General features: G+C 43.9%; 1 protein-coding gene across 1 annotated transcript in view; it reads right to left on the bottom strand.

The window, feature by feature from the left end:
* The window catches only part of POMT1 (protein-O-mannosyltransferase 1), a 12,576-nt gene extending 380 nt beyond the window's left edge, over window positions 1-12,196 (bottom strand). The window contains exons 1-18 of the mRNA XM_009706754.1: window positions 12,056-12,196; window positions 11,652-11,758; window positions 11,017-11,067; window positions 10,510-10,656; window positions 9,357-9,468; window positions 8,549-8,614; window positions 7,893-7,986; window positions 7,211-7,366; window positions 6,489-6,619; window positions 6,144-6,239; window positions 4,671-4,763; window positions 3,559-3,655; window positions 3,375-3,467; window positions 2,726-2,846; window positions 2,356-2,453; window positions 1,718-1,831; window positions 1,082-1,208; window positions 203-380 (exon numbers count right to left, since the gene is read on the bottom strand). Of these exons, the coding sequence (XP_009705056.1) occupies window positions 203-380; window positions 1,082-1,208; window positions 1,718-1,831; window positions 2,356-2,453; window positions 2,726-2,846; window positions 3,375-3,467; window positions 3,559-3,655; window positions 4,671-4,763; window positions 6,144-6,239; window positions 6,489-6,619; window positions 7,211-7,366; window positions 7,893-7,986; window positions 8,549-8,614; window positions 9,357-9,468; window positions 10,510-10,656; window positions 11,017-11,067; window positions 11,652-11,758; window positions 12,056-12,177 (2,003 nt within the window). The 5' untranslated portion in view covers window positions 12,178-12,196. The remainder of the gene's footprint in view (window positions 1-202; window positions 381-1,081; window positions 1,209-1,717; window positions 1,832-2,355; window positions 2,454-2,725; window positions 2,847-3,374; window positions 3,468-3,558; window positions 3,656-4,670; window positions 4,764-6,143; window positions 6,240-6,488; window positions 6,620-7,210; window positions 7,367-7,892; window positions 7,987-8,548; window positions 8,615-9,356; window positions 9,469-10,509; window positions 10,657-11,016; window positions 11,068-11,651; window positions 11,759-12,055) is intronic.
* Between the last annotated feature and the right edge of the window lie 411 nt (window positions 12,197-12,607).

Genomic DNA, 12,607 nt, shown 5'->3' on the forward strand with positions numbered 1-12,607 from the left:
TTAAGTTACACCAAGGCTGGCCAAACACTTCATCCAGAAGGAAGACCTAAATATGGCCTATGTCTTCCCTAAAGGCAAATGACAAGGTATGGCCACTGCTGGAAAAATCACTGCTTTCCCTGCAGCAGCTCGCTAAGATGACAACCCTGGAGGAAAGAACTGTGTCACTTCTGTTGTCTATCATCTGTTAAAAACCACATACCTGCAGAGATGATCGCTGAGGTGCTGTAATACGATGGGTATCAGGAGAATCTGAAAGGTGAGGGCAGGCAGGTAGTGGTACAGGAAAAGTGTTTTCTCCATCAGGAAGAAGGGCAGGTAATTCACAGCCCAGCCTCCAACACAGATCCCCCCGGCTGATACCCAGAGCTGCCACGCATCTGCAGGAGACAGGAGATACCTCAAAGCACAGTCCCTGGAAACCTAAAGTCTCCAAGAGGTTGCCTACTGTCATGGTTCGGGGGTTTTGTGGTGTTACCCCCCTCCCCCAGTTTGTGCTAATTAATACAACCTTTAACTTAACCACACGCAACTGAGGGAAATGGTTACGTTTTGTCACACTTTTATGGAGTACCCATCAAGAGAGATCACTGTCAACATGAAGCAGCTTCACAGCACGACAACAAAATGTACTGTTAGAAAGGTCAGCACAAAACTGCCCAGCCACATGGAGGAGCCGGTACCTCGGGTGGAAAGAACATATCTAAAATAAACCCCCTCCCCACACAGCCAGTATCCACCTCTTTTAAATAATCACAAAATGGCTCAGTAAAATCCAAATCTGAGGCCTGGACATGTCTTACATTCAGGGAATGGCTCAAATAAATATTATGCTGGCTACTATATTGTGTCACGAGGTGGTGGTCATATGGCAATAACTATAATCGGTCTCTTCATGGGCTACTCTAGACATCTGTGTGTCCCTAATAAAAATGTCAGGGTTAGCGGGACAGGAAAAAAAGTGCTAGCATAGCCAAGCACATGGTTGCAAAAAATGTGGCTTTGGGGCCATTAACGTGTAGCAAACAAACAAGCGACAGCCCTCCCCACCTCAACACAGACATACACAATGGCATCAGACCTTCAGGAATGTCGTAAATCTTTCTCCTTCGTCGTATCAAGTACCACAGGGAAAGACATGCGTAGACCAGAGCAGCAACGTTAGCTGAAGCCCAGGTGACAACATTCCCAAGGAGGTGGATCTGGGCCTGAAGGACAGAGGTGGGCTAAGCTGGAAGCAGGAACACGCTGCAGCTCTTTTAGGTAGGTTTAACTATTACCTACACATACTTGCTAAATTAAACATCAGAATGTGCCTGGCTATTAACCTGATCTTCCCTAGAACAAAGCTAGTTGAAAAACTTTGCTGCTTTAAGACTCTTTTGTAATGTAATTTAAAAGATGCTCTTGGAAAGGAATTCATCTTCTAAATGGAATCAATAATGGCAAGAACTCTTACACTGCAGTTTTTTCCTTTGCAAAAAAAAAAAAACCAAAAAAAAACCCCAACTACCGTCAAAGCTGTATCACATCTCAAAAAAAAGAACAAACCACAAAACAAACTCCAACTCTCAGGGAAAATATATTCTTAATATAGGAAGAGCCCATCCTGGAGCAGCTCCTCAGCTGGAACTGCCGCCTTGCTCTCACACTCACATCTGAAGTGAAGGCTGATTTCTTCACCAGGCTGACGTTTTCTCCCACCTCTCGTACTTACACCAGAGGTCGGGTGGAGCCAGTAGGCAATATTTGTGTCCATTGTGATCCAGTCAAGAGCAGAGGAGCTGTACTTATGTTCTGCGTCTTCATTTTTTAATGTGAGTATTTTCCACTAGGGAAAAAAAAAAAGTAAACAGAAGGCTTTCAGAATTGGAACAATGACTGAGATAGCAGGCATGGGGGAACCGCTCCCGGGGTAAGACGTGAAGTTCCTAGCCTGGGAGTGGAGAAAGATTTTGCATATTGGGATACTGATCAATACAATGGTTTTATTTTGTTCTTATATAATGCACTTTCCTTAGTGACTTTCTACAATGTTAGTAAGGGGCACCAACACTACTGAGTGCACGTACAACAAACACATCACAGTTCAGTTTCAGACAGCTGCTGGGTGCCCAACTGATTTCCCCCCCCCTTCTTTTTTTTTTTTAACACAATCACTTGGGTATTTGTTACTGAATAGCATCGGTCTCCAACGTCCTTGTAAGTGCATTTAGAAATATTTTTTTCAGTGCGGAAGCCAAACTACTGTCAGCAAGGAACAAACAATGAATCCTCAGGCTCACAGTTTGCAGAAATGCTCGGGCTCCTGCTCTGCAGCAGAAGGAAAGATGAAGGGAATAACCAGACACTCACTTGCAATTCAGTGAACTTTGCCATGAAGCTGAGGTTTTTACTTATGTCCACCTGTGTGGGAGAGTGGAGTTCCACTTCCCTCTCTTTTTGCTCTTGGCCTGGAAGAAAACAACACAGCTCAGAAATAACCACATAACAGGTAGAGAGCAAGAAAGGGGAGAGAGCACATATGATATACCCCCTGGCTCCTCACACGCCCGGGAGCCCTTCTCCAATACATAGTACAACTGCAAGAGCGCTCTGAGGGGATTTGTATGGATTCTGACATCACGCTAGAGCTGAATACACGTATACACAATACCACCTTCCCATCAACATGAAGTGTCCCCCAGTCACAGAAATCTTCTTCAAGAACACGGCTGAGACGTACTTTTCCCATATCTGTGCTCTTCCACATTCCACACCATGCTCTGGTGGTAGCCTTTCGACAGCTTCTCTCCAACCACCTCCAGCTGCCGGTAGCCCCACTCAGGTAAAGATGCTCCACTGAGCTGAAAGTGAAAGATGAGTGTAAACTTACAGCCCTGCCAATCTGAACTTCAGGATGGAAGTTCCCAGGCTCTGCCCGAGCACTGGACGACAGCAAGGGACTGCTAGAAAGTATGTGAAGAGCCATCACACAATACTGTCTCAACAAATGCTAGAGCGATAAAGGTAGTGATTCTGGCAAGCTCTGTGAAGAGATCCTTAACTATTCCAGCTGCTGCCACATACTACACACAGACTCAGCATCAATTTCTGAGGCAGTATCTAAGCCGCAGTTGTGCACAGTGGTCACAACCTCCTGAGTAGCAGGACAGCTCTGCGTGCTGAAAAGGAATGAAGTATGAGTATGACTACCTGAAACACATGCTGCTCTTTTATCACATTGAGCAAGTTTATCATTTCCTTTTATTTACTTACTTGGTTATTTGTTTTAGTGGTGTCGGCATTTTGGAGCAGAGAGATTAAGTAGTTTATGAGATTATGAGACCTGCGTGGAGCAAAAGCTACAGGCAAATAAACGTAAATCCACTTGCCTTTAGCACTGCAGAGGTGTTCACGTGAACAAATCTCACTTCTGACAGAATTGTCTTCCACACGTCTGTGTCAGACTCCCGATTTACAATTTCCTACAACAGAAAGAGGTCTTTTGATCTTCATGTTGTCTCAGCTGTTTCTGCTGGAACATGATGAGCACTTCCCTTTCCTTTGACCACTCACCACTCTCCAGAGGTTCTGTGCTGGCATGGAAATGTTATAATCAATATAGCAGGAAACTTCTTGGGAGTGGGGGCTAAGAGGGGCAGCAACATCATGCCTACAAGACAAAGTAAGATCCTCCAACACCATTTCCCAAATTCATATAAAAAGCAAACTCATCAAGGTACTGAATTGGCTTAGACCAGATTCAGTAATAAAGCAAAAAGTAACTCATTTATACAGATTGCACTGTTTACTCTGAAAGAGAACACTCCTCGCTACCAAGAGCTGCCAGGAACAGGCTCAGAGGAAGCCAATACAGATGCCTGCTACGCCAGGCTGAAGAACAAGCACTGATTGTGACAAACAGAGACGCTGTTCACTACGGCTTCCAACAACGAACAAATTAGGTTTGGAAGGGACATAGCAAAAACCCAAGCTCAGAACAACCCCCTTCCTAACCTGAGTGATATTCAAGGACATGCAGACACCCTTTGGGAAGCAGTCAGGAGGCAATTTCATACTGGAGTCTTTGCAAAACAGGCAAGAATCTGTGGCAACCAGCCAGAGCACACCAGATTCTTCCTAACTTCAGAGCACATCCTTCACGCAGAAGTATGCCATCAAAGTCCAGGAGAGCTGACTCTGGGTTAAGAGCCACACAAAATACTGAATATCCACACCTGCCTGGAGCGGAAGCAGTGAAGAGGCAAGGATGAAGACTCACCAAGGGAACTATGTATTTAGGAATCTGCAGAACTATAATGAAATGCGAACATCGGTGAAACCACCACTAGCCCCTCTAAAGGCTACTAGTAGAGAAGACCAGAAACAGCTAGCAGCCACTGAACAGTTTGTGATTAGTATCAAATCCCCCTGCCAAGTCAACTGCCAAAAATAAATAAGCATACAGCATCCTTTCTCTGGGCCACAGGGATGGTTTCTGTAACTAACCACATGAGGTCCCTCCTAGCCCCACCATTTCAAGAATCCATGAATAACAGGCAGTTAGTTTATCACATATCTGAATGCAGGAGTCACTGTGCTTCAGCCCCCGAACAGTTATTCTGAGAGACAACAAAGCAGAATGAGCCAGCAGGCTTGGCAGAGCAGAGGATGAGGAAAGGACTTACGTGTTGAGGTACCGAGTCGTGATGCCGTGGACCAGCTGCACGATGTGTCCGTGTCTGACAGGACGGGGTGGGTTACTCACCACCAGCTGCTGCCTGATGGAGTGACACCCAAGAGGAAATGGTTACATTCTTCTATATATATAATGCAACCTTGTCATGACCAAACGGATAGGTCAAAAAGCTGCAGGCAGCGACAGACATTGAGGCAGTAAGATGAGAAATTAAAGCCATCTGTAGATTGTACCAGAATGGAAACAAAGCTCATCAAGGCAAAGGTGAGTTAAGGGCAGAATGACTCAGAGGATCGGTAATGGGATACCCACACCCCGGCCATTAGGTCAGCAATCTGAATCCAGGTCAGTCAGGAGAGAGTTCAGATTATTCCCACCACAGAGCTGTTTGGTGGCTTCTGTGAAATGAGTAAGCGCTCCAGTGAGGTCTGACAGCTGTTTGTACTACAATTGATGTCACTTCTGGCAGAATTTTGTAAAAGAGAGCAATGGTTATCTCCACCACAAAGACCAAACTCTCATCTTGCTTCCGGACAGGGCTAAGGCATCCTTTGGCAAGGGGGAACGCTGCGGTTCACCTAACTGGTGCCTGTATTTTACTGTTCTATAGAAGGCCTTCACGTCCTCCAGGGCTCATAGGAGTCTCCAGTTTGAAGAATTTTAAGAAGATACCGAGTCTCTGTGGTTCTGCTGGAATCTCTGCCTGAAAGGTTTGCAGTAGGGACAAACTTTCCCAATGTGGATATGACTCATAATGGCACACAGACCTTCTGGCAGGACTCTATATAGTTCCCAGAGCAACATAAGAAACCTACAAAAGCCACCTTCTGATCAGTATGAAATGATATCCCACAAGGGCTTCTATTGGCGAAACTGGAAGAACAACGACTCCTGCTCTCCACTGATGGTTACAATGGCAAAACACTTCAGCACAAACCAGGCCTCTCAGGCACAGGCACCCACTTGGAATCCCTCCCAATGTGGGAGATTCTACAGCTCATCCCACACTTTAAATACAAAGAAATACTCATTCTGCAGAAGTGATTTCTACTCTGAGACTCATTCAAGTTTGATAAAACTCATCAAGGCACTCTAATGCCATGGTTCACACACTTCAAAAAGCAGAACTTCCCTTTCATGCAAAGCACCTGAAGAGTTCCCACTGGTCTCATGAGTCTTTGAAGTTTCCCTTGTGCACAGCACAGCCCACATTCCGGCAGGAGCAGTTCAGACAGAATTTTGGAGTCCTCAATAATGCTTTTACCATATTGAGGAGGACTGTTCAAAGAGCTGCCCTTACCAACTCTGCAGCTGAAATTACTTGCTCAAGATCACACATGACCTCTACGCCCACAAGCAGAAAACAGTTATGTCCAATCCAAGCTATGCCCTGGTTAGGTTTTGCAAGCACATAGAAGCTATGCTTACAGCAGCTTGGCATTTAAATCTCTTGCATACTCACATTCCAGGATCTTTGACAATCCACCAGTTGTTCACATCCTTAAAGGGATAGCAGGTCACCTGCTGTTGATGGGAACTACCTCGGCCATTCTCATACCTGTACCGAAGGTTAAAAAACCCCAGATGTGTAACAGTGCATTTCTGTGCTCCACAGAATCATAGCAATACAACCCAGCACCAGATCACTGGCTCCACTCCCACAGAGCACAGAGAATCTGTGCGACTGCAGTGTGCTCTAAAGGATTAATAAAGATTTCCAGGACCCAAACTGAGATACTTGGACTGGCAGGTGAAGAACCAGAGCATACTTTCACCCTAACAATACAGACCCAACCAGATTCCTCACCTGATGGGATAAGTATTCGTGTGAGAATGGAGCCAACACTGCATGGGCTTGCCCAAAACGTTCCGCAGAGTAATCTGAGAGCCGTAGGCCACCTCTAAGGGCTGACCCTGAGTGATGCGAGCCAGCCCACCCTGAGAAGTATAATGATGGGATAAGTAGAAAGAAGAAACAACCCAGAGGCTGTTTAAATTCTATTAAGAGTCACCTGTCACTTTAATATAGCAGTATCTTAGCACAATGTCTTCTCATTTGGTTGTATTTACAAAAATCAAGACTTGCAGCACCATATTCACCAACGCCTGAAAGACTACGGGGTCTTAGGGAATACCCCTAAAGCCAGGCTGTTCTAAAAGACAGACTAAGCACTCTTGTACAGAAAATCATAGTATCATCCTGCAGTATACAACGTCATCACTTAAGAGTTCAGTACTGTATCTACTTCTGTGGAGCCTCCTGTAGGAAAGAACAAATCTTCAGCAGAAGAATGAATATATGGCTCTTGGTTCACTGGGAAAAGCTTTCCAGCTGTTATTAGGATTTCGGTCATTATTGCTTCATCTTAAAGCAGTACTACGGCAGCAAAGTAGTTAAATGACATAAAAGGAACAAATATGCAGGATCAAAGGAACAAGATTACACACCTTTCTTCTAATAGTGAACACAGGACAGATTTCGCCCTCTTCTCCCCTAATAAATCAGTTTCATGAGCACACTTCCTTTACCTCTAAGCTGGCTTGGAAAGCACTTGTCATAATCTGGTCATGAGGCCCAGAGCGATACAGCAAAGTCAAGTGAACATAGAAGAAGGACAGGTACATTGCCACTGGGATGATGATGAGGGCCACTCCCCTAGCTAGAAAATGGCACATCAAGGAAACCTAGAAGAACACAGAGAACTCACTGGTTTCATGCTCCAGATATTAAAAATATTAAAAATACCAGTGCACTTGGCTTGTTTTGTTTGTCTTTTTAAAGTTTCCTCAACCACCCTCATTCAGCTATAACTTTGTGGAAACCTGGATAACTTCCACCAAGGATCTGAACTGCAGCTTGCAGGAGGTATGTGAAACAGTATAGGTTTTGAGCCACAAATCACCAAGACATGGATAAGAGCAGAAAAGCCAGTCACACACATGTTTTTCTTAAACTTAACTCCATCTTCCCCAGCAACTGAGCTGGGAAACTGCTCTGTGACAGGAGGGTTTCCAGACTATGGCAAGGAATTTCGGTACAAAAACCAGCAACAGCCAGCATTGTTATTGGAGGGTTTCCAGACTACGGCAAGGAATTTCAGCACAAAAACCAGCAACAGCCAGCATTGTTATCTGTGGGATTGCAAGGCTTCTGGCTGGCTCCTGCACTGAAAAGTTACACATAATATATTTTGCATGTTGTGCTACCTACATTTGACAAGTTCTGGTCTCCTATCATGTGCCAGAAGTGGAGTCCTGCGATGGCCAAGAGCAGCACATAGGTAAACAGGCCCATATATTTCACTCTGAGAAGAAAGTGCATAAAAAATGAACACAGTTAAAAACTACACAATTACATGAACATTCAAACTTTCTCTTGAACAGGATGCATTAAAGTGTAAGGACTTCGGTCCATGACAAGTTTGGTACAACACCATAATAAGCCTCAAGGCTTTGACACCAGAAGATGTCATTTGTTTGCCAATTACATTAAATAACTGCAGTGACAGAGAACCTTCTTAGTAAGAAGGTGGCAGATCACAAAGCACAGAGTCCCTAAATTCAGACTTACTGAATCTTGAGGCAAGTAGGAGGGAGGGGTGAAATGCAGATGCTAATTTCTAACATAAAGCCATCTCTGAGAAATGCATTTTGTTCTTTCCAGGACAGTACCCTCTAATGCCTGGTATTGCCCACTGTGAATGGACATCCTCTCTATAGAAACAATCTAACTCATTAAAAAGTCATGGAGAAGTCTGCTCAGAACAGCACCAAGAATCAGTCTTCAAAATCCAAAGCCCCACTGATACATCAGACATCAGACAGGAAAGTCAGCTTTCTAAAACAAAGACAGACATCGTCACTTACCCAACTGCACAAGAACAAGCTACTCCAGCCAACAGAAGCCAAAACCACCAGCTTCCAGAGAAGGAACTTAAATAAACGGACAAAGGAAAGGATGTTATGGTGAGATCTGTGCACCTTCTTAGGATCCTGAATTCAGGTAATTTAACTTGAAAAAAACTTGCAGGACTCCACTACTCCTTACTCTACTCAAGAGGCATCTCATTCTGAACCTCCCATGCCACCAACTCTCAGTTTTGACCTCCAAGGCACTGTAAAATGTACTTCTCTCTATCCTGAAAAGTAAAACTGAACGCCACCTGCCTTCTGATACTATAGATAAAAGAAATGTATTAAATCACTTGCTGGGCTCAGTTTAAAGATAATTTTACTTTACTAAAGATTACTTTATCCTCTGCAAGGATCAGAGAACATGTGAAATCACAAGAAGAGATAAGGACCTCTAAATTCAGTGCCTGTAAACAGTAACAAAGGAGCATTAAGTGACCTGTTATCATCAGTGTTTCTGTGCACAGAAGGAAACCTTCTAATAAAAAAATCTGGGTGGGCAAAGAAGTGCTCCCAAGGGATTTTATTTTTATTGTAAAATAAAAAAGACAACCTTGCTACCAGTTAAAACAGTCTTTAATGCTGCTCAGAACAGAAAACTTCTGGGCCAGCCATATGAGAGGTCAAAGCATTGGATTTTACAGACAGGTGAAGCGAGTTGCAGAATGGTGAAGTGACTTACAGAAAAAAACCACACAGTCTGTGACAAAAAAAGAGTCATTAACAAGAATATCCAAAAGGATGGGAGACAATCCAGCTTTACCTGTGCCTTTGCAGATTGTAGAACTTCAGGTAGGACAAAACTGCAAGGAGGATAAAAAAAATCAGTATTGATTCCAGGAGCATGAACCTTGACTGAGTGATCAAAGAGTTCTCTGTTGGAAAAGAGAGAGAGAGACACAAAATTAGACAAACTTATCTATAGGCAAGTGCCACCTCAGACAATCACATCATTATCCAACAAAAGAACCTGCCCCTTCAAGGACAGCCAATTCATTTGCAATCTTACTGGCTGTAATAGGGAGGTGTTGGGTTTAAAGGGACAAAAACCTTCCAGCAGGAGCAAAGTACATGGCCATAACTGTCTCCAAGGACAAAGAGGTGGGCAAGCAGTAAAGTCTGGCAGGAGACAGATAAAAGGTGCCGTGCTTGCCTACAAAGGCAGAGGAAATCAATGCTGGGAAATCCAGAGAGGTGCTTCTCCAGGCAAAGAGAGTCAAGGCAGTGACCCCAGCAGGCAATGAGCATGATGACAAATCTTCAAAAAAGGGAGCTGCAATTAGCTGCTTTGTGCTTTGTGCAGGATTCCCTGAGCCAGAATCAGAGCAGCCGGTAGCTAGGAGAGGTTTCTCTGACCAGATTGCTAAAGGGCTGCTAAGAGGCTCCTTCCCTTTCAGGCAGTACCAGCAGATCCTCAGAGAAAAAAACTCCACAACTGAGTTGTTATACACACCAGAACAGTGTCAAACTATGGTGCTAAGGACACAGACTGGTTTGCTGCAGTTTGGAGATTAAGAAATTTGATGAGCTCTGACTGTAAGTAGGGTCATCCTGCTGTTAAAAACCAGTATGTTGTAACTCATCCTGTAAAACTCTGAGGAAGAGAGTACAGGCCTGTTTGGATGCAAAAAACGTGGCTTTCTGTGAGGCTGTTAAGGCGGCTCACTTTGCTTAATAACGAAACGAACCTGTATAAAGCCTCTGTCTAGAACGGCAGCCTGCTGCAGAGCTGTAAGTGGACCAGAGAGGCTCAGCAGAGGCTGATACAGGCCAGGGTGGAAAGTGGGCTCCGACGTGTTGTTAGCATTCTGTAGGGAGATGCTACTCCAGCCTTTTATGCACCCTAAAAATTCACATGGGGAAAAGGGCCCCTTCTCCCCCTGTATGAAGAATGGGGCCCAGGGGAATAATCTTACCTAAGAGAATCAGAAGAGCAGCTCCAAGTGCAGCACAGTGGGAGAACTGTAGTTCTACCAAAATCTGGTATGCTAAAGGCACGCAGAGAGCACCAGCCAGTGCTGGCAGGAGTCGCAAGGACCAAACAGGAACATTCATGCTATATTCTGAAATATGAAACAACAGTGATGCACAAATTTGGAAACTATTAATTGCAGAGAAGATGGATCAATACAGAACTCCTTATGACTACAACAAGTTGTTGAATTGAACTCCTGCTGTTAATAATAATAATTTATTGTCCATCTTGTACTGCTTAAACCGTTTTAACTGATTTTTAAAAATCTGTGCTATGGAATCATAATGCCTTAAAGTTCCATTAGAGACCTGCAGAAGACTTATTTAAGAGGAGAAGCAAAGGTGTCAGATAAAGTGTTATTTCCACGAGTCAGGCAAAAGGAATCTGTCAGCTGCTGAAATACTGCTTATTTTCTCAAAAGAATGAGACAGTTAAAATCAGCTCTTACCAGCTCCAATCCTGTTCCATAAGAAGTTTCCATCAAATCCTCCCAAGTAACCTACAACATAAAGAAACAACTCAGAATTTCCAGTCTCACAACAAGTATAAATCTGGTGCTAAATTAGTCCTGGAACCATTTCCCAAACACAGACCTTTTCCATGCACGAAAGGCCTCTTTCCCAAAAGGGTCCTCTTTCCTACTGTTTTGCCTGCAGCAGCGCTTGATAATGTGCAGAGGCACAAAGAATATAAATTGGGAACAACAGATTCTCAGTGACAAAGTTACATGTATATTTAATCTCTCCTTCCCATTCAGACACTTTTATGTTGTGTGTTATCTCAGCTACAGAAAGGAACTCAGGCCTCTAGTCAGTAGCAGTTCTCATCTTACCTTTCTCTTTATCCAAAGGATTGGGTAACGATGAGGTAATGGATACATGGCTTCATCACCTCCCCAGTACTCATGCAATAGCCCCCTAACAATACTAAATAAGGGAAATCCTAATTCTCTCTACATCAGAATCTCTCATCTGCCTTGTGCTTTTGCCCAGTAACAGGATCCAACAACTCATTTCTAACCAGCGCTTCTCTCTTCCACAGCAACAGGCAACAGATACCTCTCAATTTCACGAGATGCCCTACCTCCCAAAGCTAGCAGCATATGGCCAAAAGGTGGGCCACTGTCATCCACAAAAAAGATCCTCTTCATGTAGAGCGAAACAAATTGGCCATAATAAACTTCATCAAAACTGAAACACAAAAGGCAGAAACATGTCAAATCTAACGGGAAGCATCCTGCAGGCTACAGGGATACTAAGAAACGAAACACTGATTTTTTTTGGCAGAAAGCTAAGAATACAATGAAGCACAGTGGCTTTGCCCCTTTACCTTCCCCTCAGAAGTTTCTTTTAGGGAAACACGATCGCCGTATTTACAGAAGTTGACAACAGGCAAGTTCTGCTCTTCTGCTCCTGCATTCTTACTCAAAAACATTTGAAAACAAAAGTCTTGTGTCATTCTAGTAGAAAATAAACTATTCTACTCACACTACAGCCCGTGGATAGGAAAGCCCCCAAAGACGGCTTACTAATCCCATCACAGTCAACGTCATGAGGTTCACATTTATTTCCGCAGTAACCACAACCGGCTTCTTCAGAAATCCCAACATCCTGTCAAAGGTCTGTCCAAACCTCCAAGAGCAAACAGAGAAGAGCAACAGTCACCCTTTCGCTCAAAGCTAGCTGAAGGTCATTTGACACAAAGCATGCATGCACCATGACTTTCTGCTACTAGCAGCTTATGGTAACCGATTTTCCAAAGTTCTCTCATTTTCCACATTTATGTTTTCTGCTGTATCTACAGGAGTTACTAAACTAACGCACTTAACTTTTCATCTGCCTCGCTTCTACATGCGTATAGTTCTCTGTCATCAACAGTAAGCTAGCAACTTTGCTTATTCTTACACTGGTTCTGCAGAAACACAATAGCTTAATTCAAGTCTATATTCTGCTTTGCGCAAAACCTCCCAGCCAAAATTCTGATGCTAGTGATAGCCAACCACATGCTCAGGCACCAGGCTGCTCAGGTAGCTTAAAAAA

The sequence above is a fragment of the Cariama cristata genome, unplaced genomic scaffold (genome assembly GCF_000690535.1).
Source record: "Cariama cristata isolate BGI_N322 unplaced genomic scaffold, ASM69053v1 scaffold33338, whole genome shotgun sequence".
Taxonomy (NCBI): Eukaryota; Metazoa; Chordata; class Aves; order Cariamiformes; family Cariamidae; genus Cariama; species Cariama cristata.